The 20531-nt window shown below is 40.5% G+C and overlaps 4 protein-coding genes across 4 annotated transcripts; 2 read left to right on the top strand and 2 right to left on the bottom strand.

Annotated features, from left to right (window-relative positions):
• Positions 1–51: 51 nt before the first annotated feature.
• LOC135343862 (uncharacterized) lies at positions 52–5799 on the bottom strand. Its single transcript, XM_064540885.1, has 7 exons — positions 5721–5799; positions 4305–4556; positions 3851–4126; positions 3340–3636; positions 2719–3142; positions 1006–2611; positions 52–434 (listed from the first exon to the last, which is right to left on the bottom strand). The coding sequence occupies exons 1-7, from the start codon at positions 5773–5775 to the stop codon at positions 108–110; spliced, it is 3237 nt and encodes a 1078-aa protein (XP_064396955.1). The 5' UTR covers positions 5776–5799; the 3' UTR covers positions 52–107.
• A 905-nt stretch (positions 5800–6704) lies between these two features.
• On the top strand, positions 6705–10903 carry LOC135343864 (src kinase-associated phosphoprotein 2-A-like). The gene is made up of 8 exons (XM_064540887.1): positions 6705–6864; positions 7067–7123; positions 7328–7390; positions 8089–8172; positions 8903–8974; positions 9681–9732; positions 10185–10326; positions 10652–10903. Exons 1-8 carry the CDS (start codon positions 6862–6864, stop codon positions 10806–10808), a joined length of 630 nt encoding a protein of 209 aa, XP_064396957.1. The 5' UTR covers positions 6705–6861; the 3' UTR covers positions 10809–10903.
• A 72-nt stretch (positions 10904–10975) lies between these two features.
• Positions 10976–16825, top strand: LOC135343863 (85/88 kDa calcium-independent phospholipase A2-like). The gene is made up of 10 exons (XM_064540886.1): positions 10976–11130; positions 12013–12090; positions 12278–12370; positions 12538–12636; positions 12846–13055; positions 13302–13980; positions 14210–14393; positions 15635–15720; positions 15809–16092; positions 16456–16825. The coding sequence occupies exons 1-10, from the start codon at positions 11026–11028 to the stop codon at positions 16687–16689; spliced, it is 2052 nt and encodes a 683-aa protein (XP_064396956.1). The 5' UTR covers positions 10976–11025; the 3' UTR covers positions 16690–16825.
• A 481-nt stretch (positions 16826–17306) lies between these two features.
• Positions 17307–20528, bottom strand: LOC135343860 (gastric triacylglycerol lipase-like). The gene is made up of 9 exons (XM_064540884.1): positions 20335–20528; positions 19863–19983; positions 19402–19597; positions 18935–19178; positions 18594–18758; positions 18302–18373; positions 18104–18175; positions 17800–17923; positions 17307–17550 (listed from the first exon to the last, which is right to left on the bottom strand). The coding sequence occupies exons 1-9, from the start codon at positions 20464–20466 to the stop codon at positions 17423–17425; spliced, it is 1254 nt and encodes a 417-aa protein (XP_064396954.1). The 5' UTR covers positions 20467–20528; the 3' UTR covers positions 17307–17422.
• Between the last annotated feature and the right edge of the window lie 3 nt (positions 20529–20531).

Raw genomic sequence — 20531 nt, 5'->3', positions numbered from 1 at the left:
ATGCATGCACCAAAGATTCTATATTATTTGCATGCACACACTGCACTGGTGTAACTGTCAGACTATGATATCAAACAAACAAAATAAAGATATACCCAATGACACATTTAAAACTGTCTGACTATATCATTCACATTCAGAGCAAGAGTTGGATAGCCAATGTCCTTCAAAAACTCTGTGACAGTTCCCCACGTACAAGATGGTTTTCCATTGCCTCGCAGCCAGTGCTGAAACAGAGCAATGCAACACTCCTCGGGACTTCTCTCGCCACATCTTTTCTTGACTAGATCCAAGTAGGAACCAGTCGAATCGAAATCCATTAGAACTCCAATATGCTCCCATTTTGAGGCCACTACTTTTATGATTTCAACTTTCTCATTGTTCTTGGACGTTAGTAATTTGAGTTGCGAAAGAGTTGGCGTTAGATCTTGACTCTGCAGTGGAGACATTAATTTTTAAACTTTGTGACAAGGTTCATATTATTAATTTTGACATTGTTATCACGAAAATTATTGCATGTACATGTACAGGCTTTTGTGATACAATTATGACAATGCACACAGGGGCGGATTCAGCAGGTAGCAGAGCTAGGGTGCTCAAGCACCCCCTGACCTTGGACAAATTATTTATCTTTGTGTCTCACTCATTGGTTGATGGAAGTCACTCAGACTTATTACTAGCTAGCTGAGTATAGCTGTATAGACCTATCTAGTACAGTAGTATCTTTAAAAGCTGTGATAAAAGCAGCACTGCAGTGCAGACTTAGTAGGCTCGACAAGAATAGAGTGCAGTACAAATTACGCGCATACAAATTATCTATGTCTTTATTATTGACACCGCACCTACCGGAAATGACGTCAAAAGGGGGCGTAACCCCACATTTTCGCGCGCTACTGCGGGCGTTTATTGAAGAAGACTCTTGCAGCACCTACCTACCACTTTTTCTAGTACAAGTAGCTGCATGTATACACTGAATGGTTTCATATATAGACTATACAAACGCACCTTATCACTAAACCACATATCCCAACCGGATGGGAGATCCTGAGGCTGGTTTAGAAGTGAGCACTGCAATGCCACTGGTTCATTTTTTAACGATTTAACAAATGCTGCATGCTCATTTTTGTCCAAGTGAGGACAAATGAAAGCCAGTACTTCATTGGTATCAATGTTGTAGTGAAACTGAAGACGTATCTGTTCTAAAATGCGTATCACTCGATTCTTCACATGACAGCAGATACAATTGATCGGAACAGTACGCTTGAGTAGTAATTGTGTAATGTCAATGCGAATGTAAGAAGCATGGAGACTAAATTTGACGATATCACCAAACGGATGGATAATGAGTGAAATTTGATTTCGATATATCTGGTCCGAATTGTTTGCAATCTCCATGTTAAAATCAGAAGTGGTGTCCACTTCGAGAAGATGCGTTATCATGAATCCAAACAAACCTCGTGGAGTGTACCCATTCTTAAATGACATCAGTAGAGGCTCAACGATAGACCGACTCGGAGGAGTGGCCACTAAATTGGCACGTGCTAGAATACAAGGCAAGAAGAAGGTGGATTCACTATCTCTCAGTGGTGCAATGATGTGATGGTGCTTCAAGAAAGCCACTAATCGTGTAGCTGTGAAGAAATCAACAGGGGACACAGCCATGATTTTTTCGAGTGTCTTCAAAGAAAATATACCTTTTCTGCAAAATCTGTCACTCTCATGCTTGCCAACTTGATGAAACGTAAAGAGGTTAGTAAAAAGTGTTGATACCTTGTCGAAAAGTACTTGGGGATTCAGAAAAATTATTTCCTGGAGCTCTGGAACATTGTGGTAGTATCGCAACACTCCTGTTTGTTCATGAAAATGAATGAGAGCAGAGTCCAAATCCTCCCTGCTAGAAATACCACATCTAGCCCCGATTTCTAAGCATGTGTTATAATCAATAATGTTATCAGGGAGCGACCGAAGGGTTATTCCAAAAAATTGCCACGAGTAAGGAGTCTGTACATGATACCCTTCATTTCGTCGAGCAATACGTTCAATCGTTCGCTGTATTTGTTTCACATCAGTGTCATCTTCAGAGAGGTTGTTGATGGAGTGACATAAAAAGTCTTGACTTGCAAACTCGATCATATTTAAGTTGTAGGCCTCAGTTAAACACACAGCGTCTCGAAGTTCTCTGTCCACTGCTGCTAATTCATCAACTTTTATTTGATCCTTGAAAGTAAGTACAAACAATAGCTTTGGACAAACGCTAGCCATTTCTCGATTTCTAACGCACATTATTGTTGCAATAGATTGCAAAACGTATTCTTTAAGAGTCATACCGTTACATTGATAATCACTTTGTGACTCTTGACTGCTTATAGTTTCATCTCGATTTAGGTCGGTGACAGGGAAGATATTACTGAGACCCCAATGTGCTGGTACTACAATGAGGAACACCGAAGGACCACTAACAAGTGCTGGTATTAATTCTTGAAACTCGTGTTGTCCTCCAATGTCTGTGATGTAAATTGATAATGGGTCTTTAGTATGGCGAATTTCTTCTTTAGAGTTATCGATAGCATGTTCAAACACTTCGATTGGATTCACAGAAGAGGCAAGTGAGCTGAATGAAAAATATTTATAATAATGCATTTCTTAATATAATTATATATACTCTGCAATCCAAATTTACGAAGGCTATAGCTCTACTGCATATAATATAGGACTAACTTTTCTTGCGGCTGAAGCCCTGGTGGTGCTCTGTGCTCACTATCCACAGGCTGTAGGAATGACGGGACAACCACATACTGATATTCCGTTTCAGCAGTATCGATTTTTGACATGTTCTCTCTCATACTAGTCAAAATTAGAGTAGACTCTTCATTAATGTCTCTTATCTCCCTCCATAAACCAGCATCGTCTGTATTTTCAACTATCATCGAGGTTTTAGAAATGTCTACTCGAACAGGCTTATCAGCAACACCCGTACTTGGTTCATCTTTGCGAGCATGTTTGCCAGTTAATCGTCGGATAAGAGAGGTTTTGCCTGAGCGTGTAGTTCCGGATAGGTGAAGTTGTACAATCATTTGTTCAAGTTTTCCACCTTCTTTCCAAGCTTTATTGAGAACTGTGCACAGTCTCTTGCTCTCTGGGTCTGTAGTAAATAAAACAGTATTCGGCAGGCTAAATAATTATGTGAATACTATAAAAACAATCCCCAAACTTGCACTAAAATTGGAAAGAAATGATATTATATGCACTGTATTAGCCATCTAGTTCTTGCCTGTTTTCAAGCAGCTGCTATATAATATGGCATACAAGTGAGATAGACCAATAATTAGACTCACTTACCAGGAAGAAACTTCTCTGATTTATAAATAGTTTTGAGGGCTTGATGAAGTTTCCTGTTTTTCCTGCCCATCCAAGAGAGAGCATTAGCAACAAGCCTCCACGTTGGTGCAGGGTGACTGATTAGCCATTCAGACATCAAAGCTGTTAGCCAATAGGGTGATGGTTGCTGTTTGCATTTTTTGCTGAGCCTAATTCGGTTAGACCATGGCATGTCAAGGAAGTAGGCAAATTTATCACAATCAAGATCGTCCACATCTCCCAGTAGATGCAGTAGATTCACAATTGTTAGTGTTTCCTCTGTAAAGAAGGAATTCATGTTTGTTAGAGCATGCATGATCAGCTAAGTGCATGTTCCTCATGAATTCTATCAGTTAATCCTAAGCAATAAAGGTCACATATGCCTGACGTGTGTGGAAACTCATATACAATAACGTGTACAATTCACAAGCCACTGCCAATAATATGCATGCACACGGAGGTGTATTTAGAACTGAGAAGCATAAATAAATACCTCGGTCTTCTTTGAGGTATTTCAAGGCATCACTTAAGGCAGAATTTTCTTCCGTTTGGTACAGTACACCAGCTAGTGTAGTCCATGCAGCATCATGCAAAGTCTCCACCCAATACTTCATCAGAGCTCTTTTCTGTTTATCAACTGTAGAGAAATCATTCTTAATCCTCTCCTGAATTGTCCAGGGAATTCCCATGCTGTCTGCAAAAGCACCATACCAGCCTTTCGTTGTCTTTAGCACAACATTGGCCACAGCTTCAGTGTTCAGTGTCTCATCTGCTCAAGAGAGTAACAGCAGCATAATAAGGGATGCATTATAAAATCTATAGCAAAAAGGTTAATTGCTGATTATAGCTGTATATACAATTAATATATACTATAGACAACAAGCAAAAACTGCCTGCTATAATTAATTACAAGAAGGAATTGTGCCAATAGAACTAACTATATTAACCTTCAATTCTCTCAGCGTAGTTCCTTATCTTGTCAGCTATAGAGTGTTCTTTAATGGCGTCTAGTGCCCAGATAACAGTCCTCCATGAGCCGAATGGATGCATCTCAATGAAGTAAGTGAGTAGGCGATGCAATGTGGTACGTTCAGAAGAGGGTGTGTTTAACCAGACTCCAAGAAGCTTTAGCTGCTCGCTGTTACACTCAATAGCTTTCAGCTTGCGAGCCACATTTTCCACTGTGAGTGATACTCTCACTATAATAATATAGAGGGAGAATTATGAATAAAATCAAGGGAAACACTACATGTGAATGTAAGAATGATTGTATACGTTTGTGTCATGTGGTTTGCAATGAATTACGTATGCACGTACTGCATAATGAATAATAATTATTATATATACCAGCGTGCACATCACAGTCATTATGCTGAGATTGCACTGCCATTGGCGCAACAGACAATGTGACTGTTGCATGCACACATGTACACCTGCCAAATTCCCCAATAAATTATAGATTTGTTAGTATATATAGTGCAACACCTCAAATATTAAGATGCTCAGGAGAGCACTCACCCAGTGCGCATTAGCGTAATTAAGTAGTGTATATGTATTGTATGACAGGCCATTTGTTCTTTTTTTCGTGGCCTGAAATTGAGGGTAACATGTCTATATAGGAAATGATCGCATATATAATTGTGACTTGAAAAAGCCATGATAATCAGATCGGGGCAAATCACTGTTTATATCATTTTTCGAGGATCACCTAGTATAGGTAGCATCAACTAGCTGTTTTATCAACTAACTGTTTTATCAGCAGTTAAAGCAGTCCATGAAAGTGTCTAACATGCATGCACGCACACACATGCACACACACGGACACACACACACATATACACACACACATACACACACACACACGTACACACACACACAAACACACACGTACACACACACACACACACACACACACACACACACACACACACACACACACGTACACACACACACACAAACACACACGTACACACACACACACACACACACACACACACACACACACACACACACACACACACACACACACACACACACACACACACACACACACACACACACACACACACACACACACACACACACACACACACACACACACACACACACACACACACACACACACACACACACACACACACACACACACACACACACACACACACACACACACACACACACACACACACACACACACACACACACACACACACACACACACACACACACACACACACACACACCACATCCACACACACAGTCACTCTACTCTGCTGGGCATGTGCGCATGCATGCATGCATAGGGTTGTACATGTTGGTACACAGCACATTAAAAGAGTATAATTATCAATGCAATAACCTACCTAGAGGGCCGGGATTTAGTTCCACGTCTCCAGATAGTATCACTAAGAACATCATGCTGAAAAATAGTATTGCCCATCGGAATCTTGTTTGAAGCATGATTATGAAGAGCGTTACTCTGAGGGACAGTCTTTTTGCAAGATATCTCATCACGGTGATGAAGGTGCTGATGAACACTTCGATGATTCCTAAGTAGGTAGTCTAGAGTAAACTTCAGAGTGTCAGCTTCGTCAGCCTGGGACAGGAAGACAATGCTAGTTGGTAGTACGCTTCCAATCAGAGCTAGTCCAAGCAGTGTGATATTCGCGATCAGCCCTGCATGCATGTGTGGAGGATTTAAATTCAAGTAAAAAAATGATCACATATGAATTTTCTTTCGTGGTTTTACATATAGGTATTCACATAGGCCCTACAATATACGTTTATAAATTACTGTTACGTAAAATACTATAGATAGTATTTTACGTAACATGCAATAGATCGACATATGTCCAGGGTTTAACACATATAGCTATATATAGATCTATATACATCAGTGAATACATACATGGAATAGTGAGATGGACTTGAACATATCCCCCGATGATCACGAGGAACACCATACATGTTCCCATGCTCAGTAGTATGGGAGGGGCTCTGTAGGCATCCCCTGTTAGCAGATTAGCTGTCTTGCGATAGAGAATAGCTTGAGGACTTGTTAACATGGTTGTAACATGAGTCTAGCTTGTGAAGTTGATGTCAAGTTATAGCTTACTCAGCACAGCATGCAGGGGGTGTCCCAGGGAAACCCCCCTTACATATAAATGGCCTGTAGTGTATAAATCATTACTGACCTCAGCCTTCAATTGACTGGTTACCCAGTGCATGCAGTGGGTAACCACAGTATTGGAGCCGCCCACACATATGGGTCCCATAGCCGTGGGGGACCTGTTATTGTGTTATTGATTAGTGGGTGGAGAATACTTTACATCACACCCACACAGGAAACATTATTCGTAATCCACATAAAGTAAATGTAAAATTGAACTGATTTTCACTTTATAAGAAAATCATACACCTTCTCCAAAGAAATCTTCTGCATTACTATTTAACTATTACTCTTCCTTGTGGAGCCTGTCAGACAGGGATCAGGACTTCTGTAGTATGGTATAGCGTGTGTAGTGATTCTTATACAAGAAATCTTTGTGTACTGCTAAGTAGCTCGACAAAACTGCCTAGAAATGTACACATACGATACTTTGATTTGATATTAAATGTGTTTTGTCTGTGCTATTGATAGCTAGTTGCTTTCATGCATAACAGTGTAGTTGATAACTAATCAAAGAAGCTCTTGTTACGATCCACTCAGGCTGGAATCACACTGAGCGGGTTGCTAGACAAAAGAGGAGGTCAAGACGCTTCAAAGGTACGTCATTCTTCATAAATCATCGTGTGTACTTCAAGAGCCTTGTCCCATCTGCTAGCTTTGACCACCACCCACACTCCACATATACCACTCCACACACCACCCACACTCCACGTATACCACTCCACACCACCCACACATCACTCCACACACATACACACACCACACACATATCACACACACCACACCACACCCACCACACAGGGATGGAAGAAGAGATGGTGCATACTCAGTGACAACGTGATCAGATACTACAAATCCGAAACCGTAAGTTGAATATATAATTACATTGGAAAAGTTGACTCTTTCAGCGCACTATTATAATGTTGGTGTACACCAGTTTAAACAAGGTGCATCCATACCCAGTGTTGTACAAGTATCCTTTGGCTGGTGAATAGTGTATAGTTAGAAAGTAAATTAAAGCTCATTCCTTATAGAAAGGTACTTAATCTATTCTGCGGTTCCACTGTTTTTATGGTAAAAAGGAAATAGAGTAATTGAGTATTGCCACTGTTGGTGTGCCCCTATAAAACAGCATGCACACGTATTGAAACTATCAGAACATAAAGTTAGTACACCTGCATTTACAATAACTGTATCGAGAAAAATTGTGCTCCTAACAATCTGTACACAAGTATCTGGAAAATGGTCAGTAACTGGAAAACTAGTTACTACCTGTCGTGTACATAATATACATAATATGCGGTCAGGCGTACATTTTCCATGATGACTGTGTTCCCTCCTAACTTAGTACTGCCCCTAGACTTCCTTTCATGGATGCTACGTAACTGTAAGCACTTAATCAGCCTTTTACAATGTCTGCAAACCTATTGAAGTAGTACGTACCTAGTCAAACCTGTTTTTTGTGTTAGTTCGATCGTCACTCATTCACGAAGTATAGTATACCTAAATGTGCACAAGTTTGGTTTACATGTTCCATGATTGTACCCCACCCCCTCCCTCAGGACAGCACTCCGGCTGGTACGATATTCTGTGAGGATGTTGAGGATTGTGTGGAGGACCACGCTGAGTCAAGGAAGGATTCCAAGGTAATCCTGACAACGGCGTACGTGTCTCTCACTCAGCACAGCCTGTCTGTTGTGTTAGTAACTGGTCACCCTCCTTTATAACACAGCCAACCAGCCCCATAGTCTCCATAGCATGTGTTTCAACCTGTGTTAGCAGGCCACCTCTTTATTACAGTGACCTCTATAGAGAGGTTTCACTGCACCTGCTTATAAGTTCATTGTTTACCTGTTATATGGTTTATGCTTGCATGCATGGAATCAGTTCATAGCCAGACATCAAAGCCTGAAGCTTGTGTTTAGACTATTTATGTAAGTACAGGCGCTGAAGGTTACGGGCTGCACTGCGATTAATCTGACAGTGATGTTGTTTTGAGTATCCAGGAAACTGAACCCCTGGTAACTAGGGTTAATACTTCATATAAAACCCCACCAAAATTAATATGAAGAGTCAACATTGTTACTAGCCAATCAAAATGCGCAGGTGTGTGTGTGTGTGTGTGTGTGTGTGTGTGTGTGTGTGTGTGTGTGTGTGTGTGTGTGTGTGTGTGTGTGTGTGTGTGTGTGTGTGTGTGTGTGTGTGTGTGTGTGTGTGTGTGTGTGTGTGTGTGTGTGTGTGTGTGTGTGTGTGTGTGTGTGTGTGTGTGTGTGTGTGTGTGTGTGTGTGTGTGTGTGTGTATTCGTTGACAAGGCTGAGTATAAATCTGGTGTCATTCTCATTGCCACACAATAATTATTATCCTTCTCCTTGTAGTATGGGTTTGTGTTCAAGATGATCACTCGAGGGAGGGACTATATCTTCAACGCCTCCTCTGGGGACATCCGAGTAAGTCATGCATATCATATAATCAAGGATGTATAATGCATGTTACATTCGTTGTTACTTGTGTAGTGCACATATATACATGTACATGTACACTGTTACAGTGATGATTTGTTTAGTGCATTTGTGTGTTAAAGAACAGGGCACACATTACACTGCATCGGATACTCATACGCACAATATGTGTATATGTATATCATAATTATGCTAAGAGTTAGTGACACAGCATATCACAAGCTGCTTTAATGAAAGCACCGCGGGTGCTGATGCCTCGCCGGATGTGTCAAAGCTACATGTACATAAAATAAAGCTACTAGCTACTGCCAGGAACTCTTGCTTTGCAGCTCTCTTCTCACTCTTGCTACCAATAGCTAGTGTTCTAGTGCAGAGCTAACTACTAAGTAGAGTAACAACACTCCATGGATGGCTACGCACTCTTCTAAAGGGTTGCAATGGTATTCCAAGTAAGCAAAACTAGGCATTAACTCTAAAACGAAGCACTATTTTGCAAATCCAAGAATTAAAATCGTAACTAGAAGCCTCTTACTTGCACTTCATTGATCCTTGAGCAGCTGTAGCAGTCTACACACACATGCAAACACACACACAAACACACACACAAAGACACTACCGTATACGCATGCTGAGGCATAATTAACAATGATTATTATTATAAGCACACTGTACATATGTACCTACCCCTGCACAGTATGAGTGGGTGAGAACGGTGAAGAAACTGTTGGACTCTCACCGATCAGAAAGTGAGTATGTAGTTAAGAGTCATGGCTGAATTGTTAAGCCTACACTGTACATATACATATATAGTAGTCAGTCCATTGTGTGAGCCGTACAATGTCAGGTGCTATACCACATACCATCATTACATTCTACCTACATGTAATTAAAACTTCCTTGTCAGCTGACTTGTTGTGCATAGTACAGTGCGTAGCTAGCTAGCTAGTCGTCACCAGCTTTACTGATTGTTGATGTTCCTGGTCTCAATCAATGGCCACTTCAGGTGTGTTTACAGTGAGATGAATAAGTTGATTAAAGTATTGCTTGTTTGATAGGCAATCATTTTCTAGACTTGTATATTAATGTTGCTCAAATTGCTAATTATTAAGTCTCGAAGTTTTATAAAACAACCCTGTGTAGAAGTATAACCCCACTAATTCAACCCCCCCCCCCCCCCCACACACACACACACACACAGATCCACAGATTCCTGACGTTCGCTATGCCACTGTGGATGTGTTTGTGAACCGTGGTATACGAGTGAACGGAGAGATAGGGACGGTGCTCCAGTCTCAACTGACCACACCCACTAGCAAGGCCATTACTGATGACAGAGGATGGTGAGTTGTACGTATTTTTTAATGTCATATTTAACCGTTGATCACTGTGTACACAGACTGGCACAGTAGTCATGCATAGTTGAGTTCTATAAGATAAATTTGGGAGCAACCAATTTGTAATCTAATAACTGTCACATAAACTGCGACGGTATGAATGTCAGGTATCCATTGTTTACTAGAGGTTGTGTTCTATTAGTATGAGCCTTGACTATAGTTCCATAAACTCTTGTACTAGCCCCTCCCTCCAATATTCAGCAGAACAATCGTTTAAAATTTAGATCCAAGATGCTTGACCTAACATGTCTCCCCTCACACACCTGTACAGGTTTTGTGACCAAGTGCCTTCTCACACTGTCATCCTGAACCTGTTCACTCAGCACGGCTGGAGCCTGGCCACTGCCTTCCAGTGCAACACTGTACCCACTGGAGGGAACGCTATAACTGCATCAGATACTCTCATATTCACTCATCCTAACTCATGAGTAGCGATAGCTAGCATGGATATTAATTTATAGTGTGACAAAAGAATAGCTATTATATGCATCTAGTATGTTTTTATCAGTCGTTTTAATTCCTATTATGTGATTAATTAGCCATATCACCCTATGGCTATGCTATGAATAATCTTATGTCTAATTGATTTGGTACAAGCCCCTCCCCCCTTTGCTGCATAGCAACTACTATCACTTCTTATAGTGAATGGTATTAGGAATGGATGCTCCTGATACTGAAATCAAAGACTTTGACAAAGTGGAAGAATCTGTGTCTGATGTCTCAATGCAGGCATCTGCTTCTCATATTGAGGTATAGAGATGAGTGTATTGCTTCCATGCATAGATCTATGGCTGCATGTATATAGTTGCCCGTGATATGGTAATCCCGGCCCAGCTAGCATAGTGGTCAGTGGCCTACGCTAGCTATCTTACTATACTCTTAAAAACATTCCTTGAGCTTTGGACCATGTATTTCGAGAATCGGATCCGTAGCAGTATGGGCTCTATACACTACAGGACTGTCAAGATATGGCATGTACTTCTTAAAATAATTACTGTAGTTGCCATGATGGATCTAGTGCAGTGGCCTGTACTAGCCATCTTTACTATGGTACTATACTGAAATCATCCTGCATGGGCTCTGGACCAAGCTAGCATGTATTCCGAATTATATCCGTCGATGTCTAATGACTGCAATTTTAAGCCATAATTATAGTTTTAAATAATTATAGGCTATCTTGTATACTAATTATTGGACCTGGGGTAATGCAGTGTAAGCGTCGCATGTTCATATAATTATTATTTCAGCTCTGATAATGTTGCTAAGTCCTAAAGCAAGATTTGTTGCATGATAAAATGTTGTGGCATAGCCAGAAACCAGTCAAACACAATCCGTGTTCCGTGCATATCTACATGTACGGATTCTTGGTGCATGTCAGCAACATAATCAGGCCATGCATTATGCATGATTGTGATTAGAGAACAATAAGGGTACACCGTTACTGTGTACCCTCATTGTTCTCTAATCATGCATCATGCCAACAAGCACAGACCTACGTACCTCCCATTACAATAGTGGTAACTAGAAAGCAACTTGTGCATGGTGAACTGTATACAGTCATGCATGTGTACCGTATACGTGTACCACTATTTATACTCTTAGGCTATAACTATCTTTGTACACTTCTTCTAGGATGTTGATAGTGATGAGCCGGATGGCAAAAAGAGATCATTAGAAAGTGGTCAGAATCCCTCAGCTGCAGATGTGACGGTATGCGTACGAGTACTTTACACTAATAGTCATAATGAGCTATATGCATTAGGAATGGATTATTATTGTCGATGAATAAAATGCCTAAAACCGATTTACCTATCACTCCTCCCGTTATACAATGGTAATAGATTTGAGTTGATTTTAGGTTGAGATAGCATTCGTAATGCAGTCTCTTTATTCTCAGGGTGACAGTGGTGATGAGCCAGATGGCTCTCAATCTCCAAAACGGAGAAAAAGATTGCCAGAAGGTGCTCACAACCCTCCAGCCGATGTGATGGTATGAGAATAAATTCCGTGTTCATTATACACCCACGCACCTTTTGATATCACTTGGAAGATTGATAGGGCAAGGGTGCATAATATTGTGTACGAGAAAGGCCTACCCCTTGTTACGCATTCGTATAATAAGATTCGTATTTTTTAATGCATTTTTTCATTCTACAGGGTGATGGTTATGATGAACCAGATGGCCCTTTTCATTTTCCGAAATGGAGAAAGAGATCGCTACTAGAAAGTGTTCAGAATCCCCCAGTCAATGTGACGGTATAAGAATTAATTATGTATACATGTATTTATAATACATGCACGCACGGATGTATAATTCCAAGAAGATATCGTATGGAATGCTTATAGTTAACTCTCTTATTTTCAATGCAGTGCCAATTCCTACTATAATTATAATTATCAGGACAGTCACTTTTTATTTTAAGGAACTAGTAATTTTAATGTATGCAAGTGTATTATTTATGCAGGATATGGAGAAAAGCCTGAAAATATACAAAGATGACCCTAATGAAGTGGACAAGACTGGTTTTGGCTTTGGACCCATCCACTACCTCATTAAAAAGAATCATGCTAACAGAAAGGAACTACTCATTTGTCTGGCAATATATAGCATGGCAAACCTTGACCTAACCACCACCGAGTTACGTGAAGTGACTGCACTACACCTAGCTTGCCAGGTATAGGTACACGCAATTACCTTTATGTATTAGTGATCCATCATTGTAGTGCATTAGTCAGATCGACTTCTACATTGTGCATTATTGACACAATACTATTCTCCACACAATATAGACCAATTCAAATAGATGGTGACAATTGCTTTTTTAAGCTAAGAACCGAAATAACCAGCTCATTAAATGAAGAGCAGCCTAATTTTAGCTGATATGCCACAATAATTTAGGAATGTTACTATGTTTTGATAGGCTGGTGACCATGTAAGTGTGGAGATACTGATTTCTTTGGGTGCTGACGTTAACAAGTGCGATAAATTTGGGAGAACCCCATTGGATTACGCACAACAACACATCACTCATCCTTCAGTAGAAGACATGGCCGTACAAATGAGACATCTGGATCGAGGAGAAACAGTTATTGTAGCAGGAAAGAATGCCAAGATTTCCGGGCTAGATGAGACCACAGAGATAACCAGATCACAAGCTGTGTCAATGAATGTCGTTAACGTTGTTGATCAACCGAGGAATTCCAAAATATTGCAAATGCTGAAAGAGGTGGGAGCAGTTTCCGGGGATGATTTGCAGAAGAAATATCGATATTCTAGACCCCCAAAACAAGCAAACGTCGACTGTAGATCATGGAAGAGAATGGAAGATGAAGTAAATGCCATACTCAAGATTGACACACCAACCCCAGAGGATGCAATGAAGGCTGTACAGCTCCTCAAAGATCAAGGGAAGTATCGAAAAGTTTGCGGCAGCAGAATTTTGTGTTTGGATGGAGGAGGAATTCGAGGTCTGGTTCAGATGTGCATCTTGCAAGAGATTGAGCGACGTACGGGAAAGTGTGTGACGGAGCTATTCGATTGGATAGTTGGCACATCAACAGGTGGCATCATTGCGCTAGCTCTGACCTATGGGATGTCAGGTAAATAGAATCTACTTAAGTATATATACCGGCACTGTTGTTCGGTATAAGTTATGTCTTCGGTTTGAATCTACAGTATACAATTCTCCCAATGTTGTCTACTCCTGTCATAAACTAATACAGTAGACTTACGTGTTTTGGTAGCTAATTTTGATTAGCATTCTACATGATCATGACTCAATTTTTCTACCTGTAAGTGTATAATTATAATAATACTGACTGTATATAGGTCCCAGTTACAAGTCCCTTTTGGAAATTCGTAACAATTATTGGCAGAAGAAAGACGACATTTTCGGGAGTAGTACAGATGGACTACTCGGGTTCTTTGGGAAAGGCAACACTAAAGAGTTGGAGTCTGTCGTAAAGCAGTGGTTGGGAGATAAAGTCAGGCTAAATGATGTGGAAAAACCACGGTACGTATCGTGAGTGTATTTGATTGATATATAACATCCGATATTTGTACTTATAGCTGTACGGTAGTGTTCGTATATACTGGCTAGACCTATATAATCATGTAAGAATACAAGCTAGGCGCACGCGCTAGCTCTCTTTTTGTATGCGATTGACGGGTGACACAGGTATTTGTATGGTTATTATACAGTTATATATACAGTAGACTCTCGTTAATCCAGTCACCCTTGGGACCATGCAGCTTGGCCGGAATAGCGAGTTGGCTGTAGCTCAGGAAATAGCCGCGGCTTAAAAACGACCTTACCTCGAATCTATAATGATTACTTTTGCGGTTCTTGTCTCGAGGTTAATGAAGGATAATGAATCATTCTGTTCTCTATTTAAGTATAATCCAATTTTATTTGCTAAACCACACCCAAAACGTCATATCCGGCCGTAATAATTATACGTATAAAAAAATCGCTTTTATAACGGTTAGGCAAACAAAAATTACATTGAAAACATTGTTTGGGACAGCCAGCACTGGCCGGTAAACGGAATAGCGAGTGGCCGTACTTCAGGGTGAGTTTTGTGCAGTAAACATATAGCTAGCATTCCGTACCAAGCCAAATGGCCAGTATATCGAGGTGGTCGTACTTCAGAGAGCCGGGATAGCGAGAGTCTACTGTATACATGGTGCACATGCAGTGGCGGATCCAGGAATTTTGAGAGGGGTCCAAAAGTGTCAGGGGTTGTAGATCTGGTCTTGCAGGCACTGATTCTTGTGAATTTCACCTAAAAAAGGTCATCACTCTTCCTCAGCATGCAGTCAGCATGCGCATCAAAATGGCCCTGCCCACATATTAATTCTGATTGCATGACATTATTGCAGTACGTGTTGTAGTTAAATATATAGTACAGCTAGCTAGTCAGTTGAGCTCCATCACAGTGTGTTCTTGTGGGGAGGTTCCATGGAACCCATGAAACCTGTCTGGATCTGCCACTGCATGGTGCATGTGCGCGTACTTTACTTGCTTCATATGCATGGTATGACTCTAAGTATGCAAACCCTTCTGCATGCATGCATGTGTTAATTATTCTCATGTGATTTACTGCATGTGCAGTTGATGCATGTATATGCGCACCATTCTTTCGCTTGCAGAGAATTCAAATAAGAAACACTGTAATATTATACATGCATGTGTGTGTGTGTGTGCATTGTTGAATTACATGTATCACGACATTATTTTTTTCCCGACTGTAGTGTTTTGATTCCCGCTGTTCAGAAAAGTGAGACTGATTTAAAACTCCACTTCTTCAATAACTGCTTTGACAACGACTACAGTAAAGGTATTGTAATAACTCTGTATATATACTGGTTTAACGTAATTGTATCACTGCATGAACTTGATTAATATTAATACACACGTACTTGCAGAACTTGTATGGAAGGTTGCTCGGTACACGTCAGCTGCTCCGTTCTATTTCACTGAATTTGAAAATTACATTGATGGTGGACTCCTGGCTAACAACCCTTCCTCCGAAGCTCTCACTGAAATCCAACGCCATTTTCGGGAGAAGGGTCAGAAGTTGCCAATATCCTTTGTACTGTCTATTGGCTCAGGGACTAATCCTCCTAAAGAAATTGGGAAAATCAATGTCCAAAAGAGTACTCTCAATCCAAGGACATGGATGAACTTCTTTGATGTTGTCGGATCAGCGGTAAAAATGCTATGTTTTTACAGTATTGTTCATATTACTTGAGTAGGAACTTATAGCGGGTTATTTTGGAAATTTCCGTATTGATTATACAAAAATTACAAACCACAATAGGTCAATTAACGTCACTATCCTGCATGAGCTGTACGAATAACGAAATATTTAAATAATTATTGCCAAAAACTATCGTTCTGGTAAATTAAATTAATAATACAGTAGCTATATATATATACCGTGTCCATGCATGGCCCATGGACACGTACGGTATATATAGCTTTATTGTGTAGATTCAGTGCCCATCGTATATGAGCAACTGCAGGCATGTGCGTTTTATTACTAACATTTATGCTTGTTTTGTTGTTATAGCTTCTCAACAAAGGTGCTGATGAGAACTGTCGGAGTCGTTGTGAGGAGCAGGGTATCAGTTACTTCAGGTTCAACCCACAACTAGACGATGCCGTTGACTCTGGCCAAAAAGATGAGACAAAACTACTCAAGATGCTCTACAAGACACGAGTCTATTTGGCAACTCAGAAAAAACAGATGGACAATTTAATTGAGCTATTAGAACAATCTGCACTTGACTCTCTGATCCATTGAATGAATATACGTAGCATCTATAGCTATGTTGTTTTGCTGACTTTTGTGCGAGTCTCATTTTTGCCACGAAGTATTTAGAATTGTTTTTGTTGAAGAGATAAAATTATGGAAGACATTGGCTTAATTTCAACCTTAATATTACTTATCCGCTTGAGGGTGCAAAATAATAATGTAATGTTGCTAGTATTTAGAATGAAAACTGGTATTGTTTTTATATAGGTCGTTGCCTTTGAGACAGCAGGTATACTGGACTACTGGGGACACAGTGTGTCCGGAATGCGTGCTATTGTACATGTGACCACTTTATTGAACCATTGGCAACTACTAAATACATACACCAGTTAATCGATCATCATTCATTTGATTCTAGTGGGAAACCATCTCCATTTAAAAGCATGGAAGCTGAAATTTTTTGTATAAGGTACACCTTGGCGAATTATACTTTTTCCCGTCTCTACATATGGGGTATTCGTACAGTGATGAAGCCAGACAAGATGCCTGTGCGTCACTCTCCATATATAGACGCTTATGTAACACCATGCAGCTGTTCTGCATTTAGCATTGATTATTCTGTTTGCTCAAATTGAATACAGAACATGCATGGCGGTATGAATACATAATTTCACTGGAAAATAATTGTAGCTGAAATGACCACAATGGTGATTGCACACATACACACACGCATAGTAAAAAAGCACATACATGCACACAAATTAGGTTAAAAAACAGCATGTCAAACTCTTAGCAGGAGTTGTTTCGCCATAGTGATGATGTCACTGTACACTAGTGATGGTGCGTCCAGTCCCCAAATAAAGTCAAGGTGATCGTAGTGAGCAATGTGCTTACGGTAGAAAACGTGACCTGTGTATATGTGTGTGTGTGTGTGTGTGTGTGTGTGTGGGGGGGGGTATCTATGGGGCCGTACATCTATACATGTAAGTGATACCAGTTGAACTGACGTCTCTCTTTACGATATGATTGCAAAACCTAAAAGGATAGCCTCTATTGGTATTTAAAAGACCTAGTGCCAGTTCTTGTTAATCCAGTTTTGTTAGTATGCAATTCAAGGGCAAAAAGACTCCTATCAAATCTTGTAGTTGCTATACCCACCTGTTGTGTTGAGTACTGGTATAGAGGCATTGACGTCAGTGGGGTCAGCCAACCAGTCATGGCCGCCAGTGAACAGAGCAGTAGGGACGTTCAGCTCTGTCAAGTTGTACGAGGGAGGGGTGGGCTGTGTGGGTGTAGGGAGGATAGTGAGGGTGTGAGAGATGGGAGGATATAGTGAATGTGTGGGAGGATGAGTGTGTAAGTAAATGTATTGCAAGACAATAATTATAGCCAAATCCATTAATTGCTTGCATTTGGATCAGTTTAGTGCCATGCACACTGCAATCTTAAGATCACCACTCACTCTTCCATAGTGCTTGACATTCTCAATTTCAGTGCGGTACTTGTACATACTAAACAGGCCTGACTTCACTTCCTGTAAATGAGGTACGTTAGCAACAATTACTCCAAGAACACACTAAATGCATTAAACACTCCTCCTGGCCCACACACATGCACTATAAGTCTTATAATTGCATGTAAAGTCAGTCTATTGCCTCGCCTGAGCATAGTGGAGGATGTTCTTGACAGAGGTGCCAGCAGGAGTGTGAGAATAGTACACGGGGAGACGAGTCTGTGCATTGAGTGTGGTGCACCGGCAATAAATATCAGGAGCACGCACACATTGAAGGAGTAAGAAACATAATTTATTCATCCTGAACTTACAGCTTACCTCTCCCTCTCTTCCCCCCCACACACACTCACAGCGTACTTATATATAACTGTTCACCAGCATACAAAAGTCACCATTAAATACAATCCTCTTGTCTACACACTCCCCGTACACAGCACACCTGATTGAAGTTTTTGCTGTTTGGGTCAAAGCCACACAACAGGAACAGTATATCCTCACACAGTCCGTCCACCAGTCTCAGCTGTGGAGTACACACCAACTCACTGAGATACTTGACCAACTTACTGGTTGGTAGAAACTCTCCGTCAGTTACGAACTCTAGTACCTGAGTAGGGGATGGAGTGTAAACTGTAGCTACATCGTGAATGCTTTGAAATCAGGACTGAATATATACATCCCCAAAAAATGTTTGCGGCTACTCAGAATAATTATATTAAGGTTACACAATAAAATTGAAAATATTTTTGTGTAGTGGTATACACATGCATATATTCAACTCACGTAGATAATGTCATAGATGTTAGAAAGAGGTTGTAAAATCCCTTCAATATGTTTGACAGTTGTGACTGGAGCTAGTGCAAAGAAAGCCTTTATTTGTTTGGCAAGTGTCTGGTTGATGGTGAACCCTGCAAACCCCATGATAGTGCCTTGAGAGTGACCCACATAGAACAAGTCTGATTGTTGACTCGTGTCCAGGACATAGTTTATCATGGCGGGGAGGTCTTTAGTTGAATGTTCGTCAAATCTGAATAAAGGACCGGAATTTAGTCAGTACACACCAAATCTATATTGCAATTACTTAATGTTCACTTATAGGCAATCAGAGGCATATTACAATGTATTAATTAAAGGATAGATTTGGGTAGATTTGTCTAGCTATTATATAGGTTCCGAATTATTGTTTGCCTATCGAATTTGGTCTATAGGGATAGGAACGAAACTATATAGGCTAATTTGGCTATGCGTACGTGAAATCCCAGAATTCCTTTTGCGTTGGTTTTAGTGAAGTGTGATTCTTAGAATAAGTGTTCCCACGTGTGTTACCCATCCAGACATCGAATCCAGCGTCGGCAAGGAGATAGGCCAGACTCTCATTGGCCAGGTTGGTAAGCCAGTTGGTGCTCGAGCAGAGAACACCGTGTTGCAAGAAGAATACTGAACGCTCTATATGGGAAAAGTAATGATGTTAAGATTTCAACTGTTGTACTACACAATGCATTGATGCATGTAGGTTCACGAGGTTACTCGATTGTGTGTGTACAATAATATCTTATTCTAGTATAGCATCACATGCATGTGTACTTTAACAATGCACACAGTACACCATTATACACATGCAAACCTTTCACACAACCTCCGCACATAATTACACTCACACACACACAAACACACTCACGCTCGAGTCGGAATACACTGACACACCACTCACTCTTGTCTTGTTGCAGCGTCCCCCTGGGTCCCGGTATCCTATGCATCACAAGCACGTACCCATCTTCAGTGATCACTGTGTGAGCCTCAGCAGGGTAGCCCTTAGAGGAGATCAACTCCATCTGCATGCAGGGACACATTGAGAGACTATAATTATAGAAAATGATAATCTCCAATGGTATTACTTAATATACGTACGTACTGCTTATTAATAAGCAAAATGTACATCTATAGATATAGTTGTTTGAAACTATCCGGCTACAGGAAATTTGATGAAATGTGTACATGGTACGCGAGCGACCGCATTATAGCAACAAACTCAGAATCAATCCGAAATGTGCAATTAAAGGATAATTAATGTGTCTACTGTACTACTATGTTTATGTCTTACTGTACAATCTTAGCAACACTCAACATACATTGCATAGAGCCGCGCAGTGTTCAGTTCACAACTTATTCAACTCACAACTCACAGCATCATAGTTGACCTCAGGATCCTCTCCATATGACAGTGGATGAGACACTGTTAGACTCACCAACATACACAATATAATCACCACACTAGAGCCAGGCATATTCATCTTTCCTAGTTCTATGTATACCATGTCATGTCATGATCAACCATTCTGTAATTTAGGTAAACCAAAGGCACACCCCTCTGCCAGTCCAT

Source organism: Halichondria panicea, chromosome 11 (assembly GCF_963675165.1).
Source record: "Halichondria panicea chromosome 11, odHalPani1.1, whole genome shotgun sequence".
Taxonomy (NCBI): Eukaryota; Metazoa; Porifera; class Demospongiae; order Suberitida; family Halichondriidae; genus Halichondria; species Halichondria panicea.
Note: the sequence above shows the minus strand (reverse complement) of the source record. Positions and strands in the feature narration are given on the sequence as shown.